General features: G+C 39.8%; 1 protein-coding gene across 1 annotated transcript; it reads right to left on the bottom strand.

Annotated features, from left to right (window-relative positions):
- Positions 1–6,009: 6,009 nt before the first annotated feature.
- On the bottom strand, positions 6,010–6,961 carry LOC148776851 (olfactory receptor 11G2-like). The gene has a single exon (XM_088840109.1). The coding sequence runs from the start codon at positions 6,943–6,945 to the stop codon at positions 6,010–6,012; it is 936 nt and encodes a 311-aa protein (XP_088696235.1). The 5' UTR covers positions 6,946–6,961.
- Between the last annotated feature and the right edge of the window lie 14,178 nt (positions 6,962–21,139).

The raw sequence follows: 21,139 nt of genomic DNA, 5'->3' as shown, positions 1-21,139 counted from the left end.
AGGAGTACATCAAAGCTGTATATTGTCACCTTGCTTATTTAACTTATATGCAGTACATTATGGAAAATGCCAGGCTGGATGAAGTACAAGCTGGAATGAAGATTGCAAGGAGAACTATCAATAACCTCGGATATGCAGATGACACCACTCTTCTGGAAGAAAGCGAAGAACTCAAAAGTCTCTTGATGAAAGTGAAAGAGGAGACTGAAAAAGTTGGATTAAAACTCAACATTCAAAAAATGAAGATCGTGGCATCTGGTCCCATCACTTCATGGCAAATAGATGGGGAAACAATGGAAACAATGAGAGCCTTTATTTTCTTGAGCTCTGAAATCAATGTGGATGGTGACTGCAGCCATGAAATTAAGACACTTGCTCCTGGGAAGAAAAGCGATAGCAAACCCAGACAGCATATTAAAAACCAGAGACATTACTGTGCCGACAAAGGTCCGTATAGTCAAGGCTATGGTTTTTCCAGTAGTTATGTATGGATGTGAGAGTTGGACCATAAAGAAGGCTGAACACCAATGAACTGATGCTTTCAAACTGTGGTGTTGAAGAAGACTCTTGAGAGTCCCTTGGACTGCAAGGAGATCCAACCAGTCAATCCTAAAGGAGATCAATCCTGAATATTCATTGGAAGGACTGATGCTGAAGCTGAAGCTACAATACTTTGGCTACCTGATGTGAAATGTGGACTCACTGGAAAAGATCCTGATGCTGGAAAGACTGAAGGCAGGAGGAGAAGGGGATGACAGAGGATGAGATGGTTGGATGGCATCGCTGACTCAGTGTACATCAGTTTGAACAGACTCTGCAAGATGAAGGACAGAGAGCCCTGGCGTGCTGCAGCACACGGGGTCACAAAGAGTGGACATGACCGATCGACTGAACAACAACAAAGAATATTATTCCTCTGCAGAGTGAAGACGGCCATCATATCCTGCCACATAATGGTGTCACGCCTGGATCTTGCTTCAGACATGAAAGCTGCCCCAGCCATTAATCATTGATGTCTCTGTTACTAAAAATCTATTCCTCTAGAAAGATATCCTTTGTTTAAAGACAACTGTACATATGTCTCCTCCCTCTTGAATCTCCCTCCTTCAGCTCACTTTTTTTTTTTTACTCAACGATGTATCTTGAAGTAACTATGTAACATTACTTATAGAGCTACTTCTTATTTTATGAAATTGAAGATACAGTATTCCACTGTATGACTAAACTATAGCTTATTTAATTAGCTTTCCATTAATGGGAACTGACATTTTTCTCAACATTTTGCTATTACAACAATGATACAATAAACATTTTTAAACTTTCATAATTTCCTATATGTGTGAAAAAAGCCATAAGCTAAGCACCTTACAAGCTGCATTGCTGGGTTCCAGGGCATAGGCCTTCTAAATTTTGACTGTCTTAAATACAATGTAAAACTTATACTCCCACCTATGTGAGAGAATCCATTTCACATTCTCAACCGTACAGTGTGTTATCAAACTTCTTGATCTTTGTCACTCCCCAGGTTAAACATGAGATACTGTCTCATGATATTCTCTCTTTATCTTTTTATGAATGAATTAGTGATATTTCTATATGTTTAAGAATCTTTTCTATATGTTATTTGTTTGTATCTTTTTGCTTATTTCCCTATTACGATGTTGTTCTGTTCTCTTACTGTTTATAGAGCTTTATATATATTAAGGAAAAAACATTTAAGTGGCAAATCATTGAGATTATTGAAGGGGAAATAATTGTGAAGTTCTAAATTTGAAGGATTGGGGGCGGGAGAAGGGGACGACAGAGAATGAGATGGCTGGATGGCATCTCCGACTCGATGGACATGAGTTTGTGTGAACTCCGGGAGTTGGTGATGGACAGGGAGGCCTGGCATGCTGTGATTCATGGGGATGCAAAGAGTCGGACACGACTGAGTGACCGAACTGAACTGAACTGAAAGTTAAAAATAGGATTGTTTACTGAAAAGAAAAGGCAGATAAAAAAGGTGGTGGATAGGACATTTTTATTTTTTTACCATTAAAATATTATCCTTAGAAAATCATTCCTGATACCCAGTTCTCATTTCCTTCATCTGCAGAATCAGGCAGCTGAATTGATAAATATATACAACAATAGGATAACTTTTCTTTCAGGATCTAGGAGGTACTTCAAGGTGAGCTAGTCCAAGTTACTAATAAAAATTCTGAGTAAACAATTTTACTGATCTATAATTACTTTTCAGTATAGGGAACTGGAATGCAAACGTAGGATAAAGAAATACCTGGAGTAACAGGAAAATTTGGCCTTGGAGTACAGAATGAAGCAAGGCAAAGTTTAATAAAGTCTTGCCAGGACAACACACTGGTCATAGCAAACACCCTTTCCAACAACACAAGAGAAGACTTTACACATGGACATAACCAGATGGTCAATACCAAAATCTTGCTGATTATATTCTTTGCACCCAAAGATGGAGAAGCTCTATACAGTCAGCAAAAACAAGACTGGGAGCTGACTGTGGCTCAGATCATGAACTCCTTATTGCCAAATTCAGACTGAAATTGAAGAATGTAGGGAAAACCACTAGACCGTTCTGGTATGATCTAAATCAAATCCCTTATGATTATACAGTGGAAGTGACAAATAGATTCAAGGGATTAGATCTTATAGACAGAGTACCTGATGAGCTATTGGACGGAGGTTCGTGACATTGTACAGGAAACAGTGATCAAGACCATCCCTAAGAAAAAGAAATGCAAAAAGGCAAAACGGTTGTCTGAGGAGGCCTTACAAATAGCTGTGAAAAGAAGAGAAGCAAAAGGAAGAGGAGAGGAGGAAAGATATACCCATATGAATGCAGAGTTCCCAAGAATAGCAAGGAGAGATAAGAAAACCTTCCTCAGTGATCAATGCAAAGAAATAGAGGAAAACAACAGAATGGGAAAGACTAGAGATCTCTTCAGCAAAATCAGAGATACAAGCAAACATTTCATGCAAAGATGGGCACAATAAAGGACAGAAACATTATGGACCTAACAGAAGCAGAAGATATTAAGAAGAGGTGGTAAGAATACACAGAAGAACTATACAAAAAAGTTCTTCATGACCCAGATAACCACGATGGTGTGATCACTCACCTAGAGCCAGACATCCTGGAATGCGAAGTCAAGTGGGCCTCAGGAAACATCACTACGAACAAAGCTGGTGGAGGTGATAGAATTCCAGTGGAGCTATTTCAACTCCTAAAAGATGATGCTGTGAAAGTGCTGAACTCAATATGCCAGCAAATTTGGAAAACTCAACAGTGGCCACAGGATTGGAAAAGGTCAGTCTTCATTCCAATCCCAAAGAAAGGCAAAGCCAAAAAATGCTCAAACTACCACACAATTGCACTCATGTCACCTGCTAGCAGAGTAATGCTCAAAATTCTCCAAGCCAGGCTTCAACAGTACGTGAACCATGAACTTCCAGATGTTCAAGCTAGATTTAGAAAAGGCAGAGGAACCAGAGATCAAACTGCCAACATCTGCTGGATCATGGAAAAAGCAAGAGTGTTCCAGAAAAACATCTACTTCTGCTTTATTGACTATGCCAAAGCCTTTGACTATGTGGATCACAACAAACTGTGGAAAATTCTTCAAGAGATGGGAATATCAGACCACCTTATCTGCCTCCTGAGAAATCTGTATTCAGGTCAGGAAACAACAGTTAGAACTGGACATGGAATAACAGACTGGTTCCAAATAGGAAAAGGAGTATGTCAAGGCTGTATACTGTCACCCTGTTTATTTAACTTATATGCAGGGTATATCATGAGAAACGCTGGGTTGGAGGAAGCACAAGCTGGAATCAAGTTTGCCGGGAGAAATATCAATAACCTCAGATATGCAGATAACACCACCCTATGGCAAAAAGCGAAGAACTAAGGAGCCTCTTGATGAAAGTGAAAGAGGAGAGTGAAAAATTGGCTTAAAACTCAACATTCAAAAAATGACGATCATGGCATGTGGTCCCATCACTTCATGGCAAACATACGGGGAAACAGTGCAAACAGTGACAGACTTTATTTTTTTGGGCTCCAAAATCACTGCAGATGGTGACTGCAGCCTTGCAACTAAAAGACGCTTACTCCTTGGAAGGAAAGTTATGACCAACCTAGATAGCATATTAAAAAGCAGAGACACTACTTTGCCAGCAAAGGTCTGCCTAGTCAAAACTATGGCTTTTCCAGTAGTCATGTATGGATGTGAGAGTTGGACTGTGAAGAAAGCTGATCACCGAAGAATTGATGCTTTTTAACTGTGGTGTTGCAGAAGACTCTTGAGAGTCCCTTGGACTGCAAGGAGATCCAATCAGTCCATCCTAAAGGAAATAAGTCCTGAATATTCATTGGAAGGACTTATGCTAAAGCGGAAACTCCAATCCTTTGGCTTCTAGATGCAAAGAACTGACTCATTTCAAAAGACCCTGATGCTGGGAAAGATTGAAGACAAGAGGAGAAGGAGACGAGAATGAGATGGTTGGATGGCATCACCGACTCAATGGACATGAGTTTGAGTAAACTCCAAGAGTTGGTGATGGACAGGGAGGACTGGCGTGCTGCGGTCCATGGTGTCGCAAAGTGTCAGACACGACTGAGCGACTGAACTGAACTGAACAATTCCTGATCACCTCTCCCTTAAAAGAATTAGGCCTAAATTTGTCTCTGGGTTACTGGTTTTCCTTATTTTATTGAAATCAACCCCTTCTCCCTTCCCACCTTGTTTGCAGGGTAGAACACTCAGGAATGTGGAGGTGCTTGCAGTGAAAAGAAAATCAGGCCTTTGCATGTTTATACCAGTCCCTGTATTCACTTGTCTCTGATTTGTGGGTTTTTGCATGATTATGCTACGAGATCGTCTCCTGAAAGTGAGGGGAGAAGTGAGAAAGTATGGAATTTAGATGTAACAGAAAATAACTTTTAGTTATAGTCATGACTAATCAGCTTGGATTAAACTTACCCTTCGACTAAAAGTAACTCGCAAATCTGGAGAAATCACATAAAACAAGCCTTTGAAGGCACTAGAGAGCAGTCAACACAGACATGACTTCAGGCGCTGCAATTCCAGGGAAGGGAGGAATAAGAAGAAGAGCTCCACAGTTACCTTGAGTGTTTCTCCCCTAGGATGACAGTCACTGGGTTGGGGAGTCTGGGGACATGGAGGCATCTGAGAAAAACAGCAGGGAGGGAGAATAAAGTCTCACCAGAAAGCAGTCGTTTCACTGAACTAAGGATATAAGGGATTTGGTGTCTGTGGCCGCCAGAGAAACTGGTGTTTGAGAAAAAATACTGGAGACAGGAGGACCACAGAGAAGTGAGGGTCAAAACGTGACGTAGTTTCCTTTCCAGGCATTTTTCCATTTCTCAGTCATTCATGTGCAAGATGAGATTTCCAGAAGTCTAGCAGAAAGAAGAAACTGGGAGTTTAAAGAGCTGAGCAGAGGTCTTAGGAGTCGTGGGTTTCAGAATATAGAGAAAGTCAGGGCTCTCTGAGGTGGAGGCGTCCTGGAAACAGTTCAGGTGCGCAACTGACATCTCAGAATAGTCATGTTCCTGACTAAGGATCACATCCCAGAAATAAGAGCAAAGCTGTTTTAGACTATTTTTATTACACCTTAAAATAAATACTCCTTAAATGAGATCAAAGTGATCAGCTTTACTCTATCTTCTGGTAAAAGAAAACTTTCTTTACTACATTATTTAAAAAATTTTAAAATATAATGTTCAGCATTTGGTAAAAAATGAAGTATATAAGAAACAGGACAAAAAAAAAAGAAACAGGACAAATGAGCAAGAACCAGGAGAACAAATATGCAACAGATACATGTTCACTGGTGACTGAAATTTTAGTCAATCTTAGGATGAACAATTATCTGAAAAAAACAAAACACATTTTTTTTTAAATCTAAAAATGAGGTAAACACAATTTAGGTCTCTAATTGCTCAAGAACTCTTTTGATTAACACTTTTTATAGTCTAAAAAATTTCTGCAGGGCTTTTTTCATATCTTTGTTTCTAAGACTATATATTACAGGGTTAAGAAGTGGCGTCACAACAGAATAAAACAGAGTCACAATCTTCTGCATTCCAGCTTCATGCTCAGAGGTTGGACTCCCATACATTACGAGGACTGAGCCATAAAACAGTGAAACCACAGCCAGATGAGACCCACAGGTGGAGAAAGCCTTTTTTCGCCCAGCTGCTGAAGGTACTTTCAATACAGCTCTCAGGACTGGAGCATAAGACCCCATGACGAAGTGAAAAGGAATGATTAGGGGCAAAGGACTTAAGGTGGAGAAGACAAGCTCTATCACAGGAGCTTTTTTGCAGGTGAGTGCTAGAAGAGGACCTGGGTCACACAGGAAGTGGTCAGTGATCCCAGATCCACAGAAGGACATTTGGGAGATGATGATGATGGGAATCAAGAACCAGAGGAAACCAAATACCCAGCAGCTGATTATGAGATTGGCACAGAGACGTCCAGTCATGACAGTGGGGTAGTGTAGAGGCCAGCAGATGGCAAGGTATCGATCAAATGCCATAATAGCCAAGAAAAAACATTCTGTAGAACCCAAGGAGAAGAAAAAGTAAAACTGGAGAAAGCACCCAGAGAAGGAGATGAGCTTGTTGTCAGAGAGGAAGTTGGCCAACATGTTGGGGACAGTGGAGGTGACATACCAGATCTCCAGGAAGGAGAAGCTGGCCAGCAGGATGTACATTGGGGTGTGGAGTCTGTGATCCCAGCGCACAGCACAGATGATCGAACCGTTGCCCATGAGGGTCAGGAGGTAGACAGCACAGAAGAGCACAAAGAGGAGAATCTGCCCCTCCCTGGGGCAAGGGAAGCACAGGAGGATGAAGCCAGTGATGGTGCTGGAGGTGTTGGAGGTGTTGGATATTTTCATGAGTCTGCAAGCTGTGAAAGAACCAGCAAATATCAAATGAGTTTGTATAGAGATATGAGGACCCAGATTTATATTTAAATCATCTTGGAAGAGTAAATAGAGATTTATATAGTAATAGCTATTTTTTTCCTTGTAAACTGGGTTAACTATTCTCATTCACATTTTCATCATGGATTTAAGAAAATGTTTGATCAGAATTGGTAAACTCTTGAAGGAAAGTGTGGTAGAGGTATTTGAACATTAGACTTTGTTCTTAATAGAGAATCTGTCTGTCTATCTACATACCATCCTACTGCCTATCTAGTTTCTCAGAAAAATAGGGACAGAAAAGAATAATTCTGCTGCATATAAAGGTCCTTTATGGTTTCAAAAAAATGATTGTAAGTCCAGTACTAATTCAAAGGAAGGTAGCTTTTTTATGATCAATTAAAAACAATTGCTACTTCTAATGCTTAGGTATTTTTGACCAGGGTTGTTCTGCTGGGGTGCCTGAAATTTCATTTAGGGGTAAGCATCTGTTTAATTTAATAAATGACCTTTCAGATTAAATATTTAAGAATTGTTTTTATTTATTTGTGATAAAACATTTCAGTGTAGTATTTCTTCCCTTTCCTTTACCCTCACATCTAATTCATCAGCAATTTCTGTTAGTCTCTCTCTAAAATAAGTCTCATGTCCCTTCACCTCTCTCTAATTCAAGCCGTCATCTTCTTTTCTTCTCTGGAACACTGTGATCCTGTCCTAACCGGGTTTCTTGTTTCTCATCCCTGTCTCTCTACAATTTATGATCCATACCATGGCCAGCTGCTGCTGCTGCTGCTAAGTCGCGTCAGTCGTGTCCGACTCTGTGTGACCCCATAGACAGCAGCCCACCAGGCTCCCCCATCCCTGGGATTCTCCAGGCAAGAACACTGGAGTGGGTTGCCATTTCCTTCTCCAATGCATGAAAGTGAAAAGTGAAAGTGAAGTTGCTCAGTCATGTCCAACTCTTAGCGACCCCATGGACTGTAGCCTACCAGGCTCCTCCATCCATGGGATTTTCCAGGCAAGAGTACTGGAGTGGGGTGCCATTGCCTTCTCCGCCATTGGCCAGAGTGACTCTTAAAAAAAAAGATCAGATCACACAAATTTCAAATAGCTTCCCAATGCACTTAGGATCAAACAAATTTTCAAACTAGGGTCTTTGAACTGACTCTTTTTCATATCTCCAAACTATCCTCATGATTCTGTTAGTCAAATATACTTTTTATGTGTCTCTCTTGCACACGCATACACACAGAAACACACAGTCTGTGTGTAAGGGAGATACACACACCCTCTACTAACATACACACTGCAAATATGAAACAGGGTTCAACAAACAGTGGGGTAGCAGGATGTATTCCACACCCTGTGCTCTACTGACCCTACTGCAAGCTGCCTGCGTTTGGACTATAATACCTATGCTAGGCCGCATAACAGTAGAGGGGACTCACTTTGTAATCCTCTGCACCAGGGGTCAGCAAATATCTTCTTAGCTATTTTAGTCTTGTAGCCACATAGTCTTTATGATAACTGTTCATTTCTGCTGTTGTATGAAAGTAGCCACAGACACAAAACCTAAATGAATGCACATGGCTGTATTCTCATAAATCTTTATTTATGTCCACAGAAATTTGAATTCCATGTAACTCTGATATCTTACAAAACATTAGTCTTCTATGGATTTTTAAATTTAAATTAAAAAGTAAAAATTCTTAGCTCACTGGCTATACAAAAGCAGGCCATGTTTGACCTATTGCCATAATTTGCTGAGCTCTGGTCAATACATTTATAGAGACAGGAAAGGAAAGACATTCATTTCACTGTAGAACAATGGAAACTCTTTGGTCCATCGTGTGACTTTATTAGAAATGGAGGAGACCTCTAGAGGGCAGCTGGAATCAGCCTGTTCTGTGCTCACAGATTTTTTGGGACCAGTTTAATTACCAGTTTCCAAAGTCATCAGGATTGCCTTTCTCTTTTTGTTGCTTTACACACACACACACACACACACACAATTACCAGTTTCCAAAGTCATCAGGATTGCCTTTCTCTTTTTGTTGCTTTACACACACACACACACACACACACACACACACACACACACACAATTACCAGTTTCCAAAGTCATCAGGATTGCCTTTCTCTTTTTGTTGCTTTACACACACACACACACACACACACACACACACACAATTACCAGTTTCCAAAGTCATCAGGATTGCCTTTCTCTTTTTGTTGCTTTACACACACACACACACACACACACACACACACACTGCTTCTTTCCACCACACAATACTTCAGTAATATAACATTGGCCTTCTTTCAGTTTCTAGAAGCAGTTAAATACTTTCCTGACTAAGTGTCTTTGTTCTTGTTGGCCTTCATGGTCACTCTTAATTCTGACTGCTCAGCACACTATGAGGAAGAGGGTATGTACTTTGTAAACATTTTTTTAAAGAAATGACTGTCTACATTGTGAACAATGTAGAGAATATAGACAGATAATATAGAAACATTTACCAATTACTTCATTTGAGCTTCAAATACCTTGTGAGATGAAATCTTAGGAAATGAATTATACAGGAAAAGGCTCTAGGATCTATAAAATGATCTAGGTAATGAGAGTGCTGGCCCAGTCTTGAGATGAATCCATTCAAAGAAGGAATGGAAGCAAATGCTCTGTGTGGAAGAATATGTCTCACCACAAGTGGCTTACTCTCTGTTTCTGGAGAAAACTATGGTCCCCCAGTTGTGGATGTCAACGTAGGAGAGAAGGAAGATGGGATGGAAATTCTAGGTTCAGCCTCATAGCAAAGTAGCTGGTTGGCTCTAGTGGAGTCTTCTATTGTCTATAAGCTATGCTTTCTTAATTTTTAAAATTTTTGTTCTCTATTTTTAATTGAAGTAGAGTTGATTTACAGTATTGTGCTAATTTCTGCTGTACAGCAAAGTCAATCAGTTATACACATACATACGTTCTCTTTAATCTTCTTTTCCATTATGGTTTATCGAGGAGATTGGATATAGTTCCCTATGCTACACAATAGGACCTTACTGTTTTTCTGTTGCTTGAAAAATTTGTTCCGTATTGTTGACCCATTCGAAATGTAATAGTTTGTATCTACTAACCCCAGACATCTTGTCCATCCCTCTCTCTCCCTCTTCCCCCTTGGCAACTACAACTCTGTTCTTTTAGCTTTCTTTTCTTTATATGAGAAAGGAATAGTACTGTATGATTTTTAATTACTTTTCATTATAGCATGCTTACTCCTATTCCAAGTATACTGCAAGTACACATGATATCAAGGCTGTGAGATCTATAAGATCTAGAAGTGATATTGTAGTTAACATCTATCTCTTGCATGAGAAAATCAGTTGGATAGATTTTCACTTCTACAAGAAGGGAAAAGATCCAGGTCAGTTCCCGCTCAGGGCAGTTTAACTTTGAGAGTCTGACAATATGCCCTAGAAAATAAGAAAGACGTGAAAAATGATTCTGTGTGTGCCATCATCATTTCATGCTCAACTGACTATGGATGAAAAAAAAGATATTTCTAACAAGATTGTATTGTTTGTTACTTACCCTTAATTAATTTCCTCCTCTGTACAGAGTAGCTGTGGTTTCACCTGGCACAAAGGGGATGCTGGAGCTGTCCAGAGAGGCGGGAAGTGTCCCCTGAATTAGTTGCAGAAAGTGCTGTGGCAGAAAGAGTGGGAATATGCAAATAGTGGTGTCAAAGCTGTGTGATGTATACAGGATGTTTGGACTGAGTCATTAACAAAGCCAAACAAGGTAAACTACACACTCACCTGCATTATATCTTGGAAAGGTTGGGTTAAACTCAATCTTGAATAGTCAGGTCATCAGCTATACTATATAAAGTGAAGGAAAGACATTTCTCTGATATTTTACTTTTTCCTCGGGGCTAGTTTAAGAAGGCACAGTGGGGTGGAAGCATTATTGGCCTGCTCTCACAATAATACTTCCATCTACTTCATTTCGGAGAAGGCAATGGCAAGCCACTCCAGTACTATTGCCTAGAAAATCCCATGGATGGAGGAGCCTGGTAGGCTGCAAGTCCGTGGGGTCGCTAAGGGTCAGACACGACTGAGCGACTTCACTTTCCCTTTTCACTTTCCACTTTCACACATTGGAGAAGGAAATGGCAACCCACTCCAGTGTTCTAGACTGGAGAATCCCAGGGACGGGGGAGCCTGGTGGGCTTCCGTCTATGGGGTCACACAGAGTCGGACACGACTGAAGTGACTTAGCAGCAGCAGCTACTTCATTTAGCTTGGTCAGGAGATAGCACACCTGTCCCATGCAATGCAGGAGACCTGAGTTTAATTCCTGGATCAGGAAGATACCCTGGAGAAGGGAATGTCAGCCCACTCCAGTATTCTTGTCTGGAGAATCTCATGGACAGAGGAGCCTGGCAGGCTTCAGTCCATAAGGATGCAGTTAGACACAACTGAGTGTGCACGTGCACACACACACACACAAGACATAACATGAAAGACCTGAATGAACTTTTTGGCCAATCGAATATCATATGTAGCTAAAGCAGAGTAAAGGAACTCTATTTAGAGGGTAGTTTTACTAACTTTTTAATATTTACTTTCTCCGCTAAACAAATGGACAGAGGGCAATCCAGACCTGAAGTTTCTCTGAATGTCTAGTCTTTCTGGAGAGGAAGGTTGGTTTTCTCTACAGAAACCACCAAGGAGTGAAGGAGTAGAAATAAGGTGACAATCTTTCTGTGTCTGCTGAAGGATGGAGAGATTCTAAGCAGAGGCTCCAGGGAGTGAGGATCCATGAGGATCAATTTACCACTTCCAGAAGAAGGTCTGTGTTAGGAGAATGTTCTTCCCTAGTTATTCCCTTCCTCTGGGACCTGCCTTCTCTGGAGACTCTGATCCTTCTATCTTACCTTTGACTCCCAGTAGGGGTGAAAATATTACTTTTTAAAGCGCCCGAATTCTCAGGGATGGCAAGAGATTTCATCAATGTATAAGACAACTCAGATTGCCTATCAGGTATTAAAAGAAAGTCTATAAAAATAACACAGTGGGGTGGCTATGATGTAAGAAACTGTTCCTGGGCCTCTAGTGAATGCTATCAATTATGAGTTTTGGAAACAGAGCCGCCTTTGATTTTCTAGAAAGAAGAGCTAGATGGGCTGAAGGTATGATATGACCTCAGCCATAGAGGGCTGTGCAGCTAGTTGCCCCAGGAATCTGTCCCCTTCCAGGGCCTGTCTGGTTGTTTTATAGATCTTTTCTTTCTCATTTGTGCTTGAGCCCTGTGAGTGTCAAGTAGATGTTTTGAGGGTCCACTTGTCAGGTCTGAGAGAGGCCAGAGCATAACATTCCTTAGCTCCACTCAGGGGTCACATCAGGGAGTTGGATCTAAGCTTCCTCATCTTGATGGAGGTACAGATGTCTTAGCACAATCCACTTCTTGTCCCTTTCTCTCCAATTCGTGAAGGATTTTCATGTCAAAGACTGACCAGGTCGTTTCACTTCCTTGTTTGAACAGCTTTGTTGTTTCCCTCTGTCCACACATGAGATTCAAAGTTGCCAAATAAAAGCTTCTGCACTGGAGCCTTAACCTATTGCTACTGTTACCACTGTCGTTGTTAAATTTTTATATTTTTACCTTTTCTCCACTATTTCCTGTAGAAGTCCTTGTGTCAACAGTCACATCAAATTGCTTAGACACACAGTGGAAGACCGTATATTTTTGTTGGGTGAATAATCTTACCCTCTGAAAAGCAGGCAAGACCCGTCTGCGTTGATGATTACTAGTGTGAGAGTTAAGCCCTGTGAAGTGAGGGTCCCAGGAGATTATTTATTCATGAAGAAGTAGAGAGCTAACTTATTAAATGTTCTCTTTATTTTTTTAAACCTTTCCTGTCATTTCCCCCCTCAGCTCAGACAGTTTCTCACAAAATTATTTTTTTAATTTTTATTTTATATTGAAACATACTTGGTTAATGATGTGTTTGTTCAGGTATACAGCAAAGTGATTCAGTTATACACATATCTGTTCTTTTAAAAATTCTTTTCCCATATAGGTTATTACAGAATATTGAGTTTCCTGTGCTATACAGTAGGTCCTTGTTAGTTATCTATTTTAAATATAGCAGTGTGTACATGTTAATCCCAAACTCCCAGTCTATCCCTGCCTACCACCCTTTTGCCCTGATAATCTTAAATCCATTCTCTAGGTCTGTGAATCTGTTTCTGTTTTGTAAATAAGTTCATTTGTATCATTTAAAAAAAATTTCACATATAAGCAATATCATGTGATATTTGTCTTTCTCTGTAAGGCTTACTTCACTTACTACGATAATATTATAATATTCAGATTTATCCATGTTGCTTCAGATGCCATTGCTGTGCTGCTGCTGCTGCTAAGTCACAGTCATGTCCGATTCTGTGTGACCCCAGAAATGGCAGCCCACCAGGCTCCCCCGTCCCTGGGATTCTCCAGGCAAGAACACTGGAGTGGGCTGCCATTTCCTTCTCCAATGTGTGAAAGTGAAAGGTGAAAGTGAAGTCACTCAGTCGTGTCTGACCCTTATGGAACCCACGGACTGCAGCCTACCAGGCTCGTCCATCCATGGGATTTTCTAGGCAAGAGTACTGGAGTGACTTGCCATTGCCTTCTCCGCAGATGGCATTGGTCCTTTCTTTTTAATGGCTGAGTAATATTCCATTGTATATGCATATCTTGTCTACTTTATCCATTCATCTGTCAATAGACATCTAGGTTGCTTCCATGTCTTGGCTATTGTAAGCAGCACTGTAATGAACATTGGTGTACATGTATCTTTTTGAGCCATATTTTTCTCTGGATATATGCCCAGGAGTAGAATTACTGGATAATATGGTAGCTCTATTTTTAGTTTTTAAGGAAACTCCATATTGTTCTCCATAATGGCTGTATCACTTTACATTCCACCAACAGTGTAGGAGGGTTCCCTTTTCTCTGCACCTCCTTCAGCATATGTTGTTTTTGGATTTTTGGTGGTGATGGCCTACTGACTGATACGAGGTAACATCTCATTACAGTTTTGATTTAAATTTCTCTAATAACTAGCAATGTTGAACATCTTTTCATGTGCTTCTTGGCCTTTTGTGTGTCTTTTTTGTAGAGATATCTATCCATTTATGTTCTCTGCCCATTTTTTTTATTGTTTTTCTTTTCCATGATATTGAGCTGCATGATCTGCTTTTAAATTTTGATGACTAATCCTTTGTTGTTGGCATCAGTTGCAAATATTTTCTCCTATTCTGTGAGTTTTTTTTTTCTTTTTTAGTTTGTTTATGGTTTCTGTTGCTGTGCAAACACTTTTGAGTTTAACTGGGTCCCATTAGTTTATTTTTGTTTTCATTCTCATTACTCGGGGAGATGGTATGAAAAAGATATTCTGCATTTTATGTCAGAGTGTTCTGCCTATGTTTTCCTGTAAGAGTTTTATAGTATTTGGTCTTACATTTAGATATCTAATCCATTTGAATTTATTTTTCTGCATGTTGTTAAAGAATGTTCTAATTTCATTTTTTTTACATGTAGCTGTCCAGTTTTCCCAGCACCATTTATTGACGAGAGTGTCTTTCCTCCACTATATAGTCATTTGTCCTTTGTCATAAATTAATGACCATAGGTGTGCGGATTTATTTCTGGGCTATCCTGTCCCATTGATCTACATTTCTATTTTTGTACCAGCACCATACTGTCTTGGTTACTGTAGCTTTGTACTCCAGTCTGAAGTCAAGAAGTCTGATTCCTCTAGCTCTGTTATTCTTTCTCAAGATTGCTTTGGCTACTCATAGACTTTTGTGTTTCCATACAAATTTCAAAAATTTTCTCCCTGTATTAAATGTGAAAAAACAGAATGGTTGTATCAGTACAACATGGTTATTTACCCTTGTGATTACGTGCCTGACTGGGAGCTGTGACGTGCTGCTGATGCCTGGCATCAAGACAGAGTATCTTACCGTGTATCACCAGCCTGGGAAAAGATCATAATTAAAAATTCAAAATATGGTTTCTACTAAATGAATATTGCATTCATGCAGTTGTAAAGTTGAAAAATCAAGGTCAAACTATCATTAAGTCATGGGCAGTCAATACTTAATATTGCAGCATTTGACAATAAAGCATAAAATTGGGGGAAAAAATAAAATAAAAAAAAAGACCTCCATGTTACTACTCAAACATTGCCATTTAAAGTATTTTTATACTTTTTTGTATTGTTTTCTGAAGACTGGATTTAACTTTTCTGCCCGTGTTGTATTTACAGTATTATACTACACTAATTCACTAAGTTCTTATCAGTCATTTCCCATAAACACGTCCTAATTGTGGCTCAGCAGGAAAGAATCAGCCTGCCAATGCAGGAAAATTCCCTGTAGAAGGAAATGGCAACCCACTCCAGTATTCTTACCTGGGAAATCCCATGGACAAGGAGCCTGGAGGGCTACAGTCAGCGTCTAAACAACTATACTTATTCACTAAGTTCTTATCAGTCTTTTCCCGTTAGTTCAGTTCAGTTGTTCAGTCATGTCCAACTCTTTGTGACCGCATGAACCACAGCATGCCAGGCCTCCCTGTCCATCACCAACTCCCAGAGTCCACCCAAACCCATGTCCTTAGAGTCGATGAATCCATCCAACCATCTCATCCTCTGTCTTCCCCTTCACCTCTTGCCTCAATCTTCCCCAGCATCAGGGACTTTTCCAATGAGTCAGCAGTTTGCATCAGGTGACCAAAGTATTGGAGTTTCAGCTTCAACATCAGTCCTTTCAATGAACACCCAGGACTGATCTCCTTTAGGATGGACTGGTTGGATCTCCTTGCAGTACAAGGGACTCTCAAGAGTCTTCTCCAATACCTCAGTTCAAAAGCATCAATTCCTCGGCGATCAGCTTTCTTCCCAGTCCAACTCTCACATCCATACATGACCACGGGAAAAACCATAGCCTTGACTAGATGGACCTTTGTTGGCAAAGTAATGTCTCTGATTTTTAATATGCTGTCTAGGTTGGTCATAACTTTCCTTCCAAGGAGTAAGCGTCTTTTAATTTCATGGCTGCAATCAGCATCTGCAGTGATTTTGCAGCCCAGAAAAATGAACTCAGCCACTGTTTCCACTGTTTCCCCATTTATCTGCCATGAAGTGATGGGACCGGATGCCATGATCTTAGTTTTCTGAATATTGAGCTTCAAGCCAACTTTTTCACTCTTCTCTTTCACTTTCATCAAGAGGCTCTTCAGTTTTTCTTCACTTTCTGCCATGAGGGTGGTGTGATCTGCATATCTGAGGTTATTGATATTTCTCCTGGCAATCTTGATTCCAGCTTGTGCTTCTTCCAGCCCAGCGTTCCTCATGATATACTCTGCATATAAATTAAATAAGCAGGGTGACAATATGTAGCCTTGACGTAGTCCTTTTCCTATTTGGAACCAGTCTGTTGTTCCATGTCCAGTTCTAACTGTTGCTTCCTGACCTGCATACAGGTTTCTCAAGAGGCAGGTCAGGTGGTCTAATATTCCTATCTCAGAATTTTCTAGTTTATTGTTATCCACACAGTCAAAGGCTTTGGCAGTCAATAAAGCAGAAATAGATGTTTTTCTGGACCTCTCTTGCTTTTTCAATGATCCAGCGGATGTTGGCAATTTGATCTCTGGTGCCTCTGCCTTTTCTAAAACCAGCTTGAACATCTGGAAGTTCACGGTTCATGTATTGCTGAAGCCTGGCTTGGAGAATTTTAAGCATTAAATTACTGGTGTGTGAGATGAGTGCAATTGTTCAGTAGTTTGAGCATTCTTTGGCACTGCCTTTCTTTGGGATTGGAATGAAAACTGACCTTTTCCAGTCCTGTGGCCACTGCTGAGTTTTCCAAATTTGTTGGCATATTGAGTGCAGCACTTTCACAGCATCATCTTTCAGGATTTGTAATACCTCACCTGGAATTCCATCACCTCCACTACTGATGCTTTCTAAGGACCACTTGACTTCACATTCCAGGATGTCTGGCTCTAGGTGAGTGATCACACCATCGTGATTATCTGGGTCATGAAGACATTTTTTCTACAGTTCTTCTGTGTATTATGGCCACCTCTTCTTAATATCTTCTGCTTCTGTTAGTTCCCTACCATTTCTGTCCTTTATTGAGCCCATCTTTGCATGAAATGTTCCCTTGGTATCTCTAATGTTCTTGAAGAGATCTCTAGTCTTTCCCATTCTGTTGTTTTCCTCTATTTCTTTGCATTGATCTCTAAGGAAGGCTTTCTTATCTCTCCTTGCTATTCTTTGGAACTCTGCATTCAAATGGGTATATCTTTCCTTTTCTCCTTTGCTTTTCACTTCCCATAAACTCTTTTTCCCTTTTCCCATCAACTTTTCCTAATAGCTGGATATTATTCAGCTTTAGAGCCTTTTTCTTTTTCCCTTTTCCCATAAACTCTTCCTAATAGCTGGATATTATTCAGCTTTAGAGGCTTTTTCTTTTGCTTTTCCCTTTTCCCATAAACTCTTCCTAATAGCTGGATATTATTCAGCTTTAGAGGCACAAGGGGAATTTTACCCCCTTTCACTCAATAGCATATATATGTATATATATAAAACTCTGTTACAGCAAATTAATGATGATGAAGAATGTGACTTTTGGACTAGAGAGACTTGTTTGAATCCCTGCTTTCTGAGTTGTTATTAGACTGCATTGCTGGCAAATTGTTATCTGTTCTCTCTAGGCCTTAGTTTTCTATTCTGTGAAACACGTGAAATAGTAATGGCTCATATAATGTCATTATGAAGACTAAAAAAGATAGTGTATATAAAATGCTTAACTTGGAAGCTTACATATGATAACCTAACATCAGGAGACACCATAGCATAACAGTTTACAGTATGGTTTCTGGAGTCATAGTTCTTTAATTCAACCTGGTTCCAACACTTTTAACTGTTTGGGCAACTTACTCAATCAAGGCTTCCGTTCCGTCGCTCAGTTGTGTCCGACTCTTTGCGACCCCGTGGACTGTAGCCTACCAGGTTTCTCCATCTATGGGATTGTCCAGGCAAGAATACTGGAGTGGGTTACCGTTTCCTTCTCCAGGGGATCTTCCCGACCCAGGGATCGAACCCGGGTCTCCCGCATTGGAGGCAGACGCTTTAATCTCTGAGCCACCAGGGAAGTCCCAGTCAAGGCTTAGTTACCTCATTTGTAAAAAGATACTGATGGTGTACTTGAGGCTGTACAATTCTTGAATGGCTAAACTGGAAGTTCATATCAGGCACACTGCAAGTTAGCTGGATTTAGTAGAAATGCAGACAATAATTTACTTGATTATCACGATACCTCTATAAAGACTCTAATCTTCAGTTTCCTCAGTGAAAACCCTCTCAGTAAGAATATGAAACTTGTTCTCAGTCATGTCTTTTATGGAATGAGTATTAACCAAAACTAACTCATGAATAGTTCTTCCTACAGAAACGTCCTGTGGAAGACTGGTTTTAATAATTATATATCTCCAGTCTACTATCGGAGAAGGCAATGGCAAGCCATTCCAGTACTATTGCCTAGAAAATCCCATGGACGGAGGAGCCTGGTAGGCTGTAGTCCATGGGGTCGCTAAGGGTTGGACACCACTGAGCGACTTCACTTTCAATTTTCACTTTCACACACTGGAGAAGGAAATGGCAACCCACCCCAGTGTTCTTGCCTGGAGAATCCCAGGGACGGGGGAGCCTGGTGGGCTTCCGTCTATGGGGTCACACAGAGTCGGACATGACTGAAATGACTTAGCAGCAGCAGTCTACTATAGAAAATGAACATATGTAGTATATTTAATGCTGTTGTTTAGTCACTAAGTCTTGTCTGACTACTTTGTGAGCCCATGGACTGTAGCTCACCAGACTCCTCTCTCCTTGGGATTTCCCAGGTAAGAATATTGGAGTGGATTGCCATTTCCTTCCCTAGGGGATCTTTCTGACCCAGGTATCAAACTTGGAGGTAATTGCATATTATAAGGCTAAATGTAAAAGCGCTTTGTACAGAAACCTATATAATAATGATTTGATATTTGAAGGATAACGAAAAAATCCTTATATATAATTAAATATTTTCATATAATTAGGATCTTGGAGAATAGTATGAAGCATGCATACTAGGTTGTTATTACTGTTGATCTAGTAGAGACAGGATGTGTGAAAATTAGATTTTGGGTGGAGTGATGGTAGTAGGGAGTGGTAAGGAAAAAAATAAAGGAGTCTGTCATAAAAACAGCATGTACAATATCCGACTTGTAGAAAATCAACTTATATGAGTGTGTGTATGTGTATAAAATAATACATGAAAGATTGTTCACTTAAACATTAATGGTGTTTGCCTGAGGGTGATGGGTTTAGATAACTTTTAATTTTAAATATTTTATACTTTTTCTCTTGTTTGATAATTGTAATAATAAACATTTATTATATATTGAGAAAATATCCAGCTACTTTTTTTCTGGTTCTGGCTATGAGAGTCAAGTCATTTTCTTTTTTCCCTTCCCATCCCATTTTTAAAAGTTGATGTACTGTTGACTTATTAGTTTCAGGTATACAACATCATGATTGAGTATTTTGAATATAATATACTCCATATAAAGTTGTTATAAAATATTGGCTATACTCCTTGTGCTGTACTTGTATTCTTGTAGATTATTTATTTTATACATAGTAGTTTGTACCTATTAATACCCTCCTCCTTCCCTCTCCTCACTGGTAACCACTAGTTTGTTCTCCAAATGCATGAATGTGTTTCCGCTTTTTTTACATTTATTCAAAATGTTCATTTGTTTTAGTTTTTGGATTCCAGATATATATGATAATACTCAGTATTTGTCTTTCTCTGGGTTATTACGCATAATATCCTCCAGGTCCATCTACACTGTTATAAATGACAAAACTTCATTCTGTTTTTAGCTGAACAGTATTCCACTGTATACAAGCACACACACACCTTATCTTCTTTATTCATTCATCTGTACATCATAAACACTGAGGCCACCATATCATGACTCATGTAAACATTGCTGCTAAGAACATTCGGGTGAATTTATCTTTCTGAATTAGTGTTTTCATTTTCTTCAGATAAACACCCAGGAGTAGAATTGCAAGATCATATGGTAGTTCTACTTTTAGCTTTTGAGACCCCCCTCCATACTGTTTCCTATAGTGGTTGCACCAGTTTATATTCCTACCAACAGTGTACAAGTCTTCCCATGTCCTGGCCAACACTGATTATTTTTTATCAGTGTGAGGTATCACACTGATATCTCACTGTGGTTTTGATTTGCATTTCTCTGAGGATTATGTAAGTTGAACATCTTTTCATGTCCTATTGGCCAACTGTATGACTTAATTAGAAAAATATTTATTCATGTCTTTCCCATTTTTAACCAAGTTTTCTATTTTTTATTGTTAAGGTGACTTATTTCTTTATTTGGATATTAACCCCTTATCTGTTACATGAAGTATTTGCTTCCATTCAGTAGGGTGTTTTCTCATTTTGTTAATTGTTTATTTTGTTTTGCAGAAGATATGAATTTTATGTTGTCCCATTTGTTGATTTTTTCTTTTGTTGCTTGTGCTTTTGGTACAAGTATTATTATCACCATTGTCTTGTATTAACCTATAATAGAGTGCAATCTATGTTGCTGTTGTTCAGTCACTCAGTCATGTCTGACTCCTGGAGACCCCATGGACTGCAGCAGGCCAGGCCTCTTTGTCCTTCACCATCTCTCGGAGCTTGCTCAAACTCATGTCCACTGTGTCAGTGACACCATCCAACCATCTCGTCCTCTGTCGTCCCTTTCTCCTCTTGACTTCAATCTTTCCAAGAATCGGGTCTTTTCAAATAAGTCAGCTCTTTGCATCAGGTGGCTAAGTATTGGAGTTTCAGCCTCAGCATCAGTCCTTGCAATGAATAGTCAGGATAGATTTCCTTTAGGACTGATTGGTTTGATCTCCTTGCCGTCCAAAGGACTCTCAAGAGTCTTCTCCAACAGCACAGTTCAAAAACATCAATTCTTTGGTGCTCAGCCTTTTTAATAAGTCCAACTCTCACATTCATACATGACTGCTGGTAAAACCATAGCTTTGACTATCTGGAC

This window comes from Moschus berezovskii, chromosome 9 (genome assembly GCF_049115385.1).
Source record: "Moschus berezovskii isolate FMDL1 chromosome 9, NW_MosBer_1.0, whole genome shotgun sequence".
Classification (NCBI taxonomy): domain Eukaryota; kingdom Metazoa; phylum Chordata; class Mammalia; order Artiodactyla; family Moschidae; genus Moschus; species Moschus berezovskii.
Note: the sequence above shows the minus strand (reverse complement) of the source record. Positions and strands in the feature narration are given on the sequence as shown.

Coding starts and splice junctions, on each gene's coding strand:
- LOC148776851 (XM_088840109.1), bottom strand. CDS start 6,945: ATGAAAATATCCAACACCTCCAACACCTCCAGCACCATCACTGGCTTC.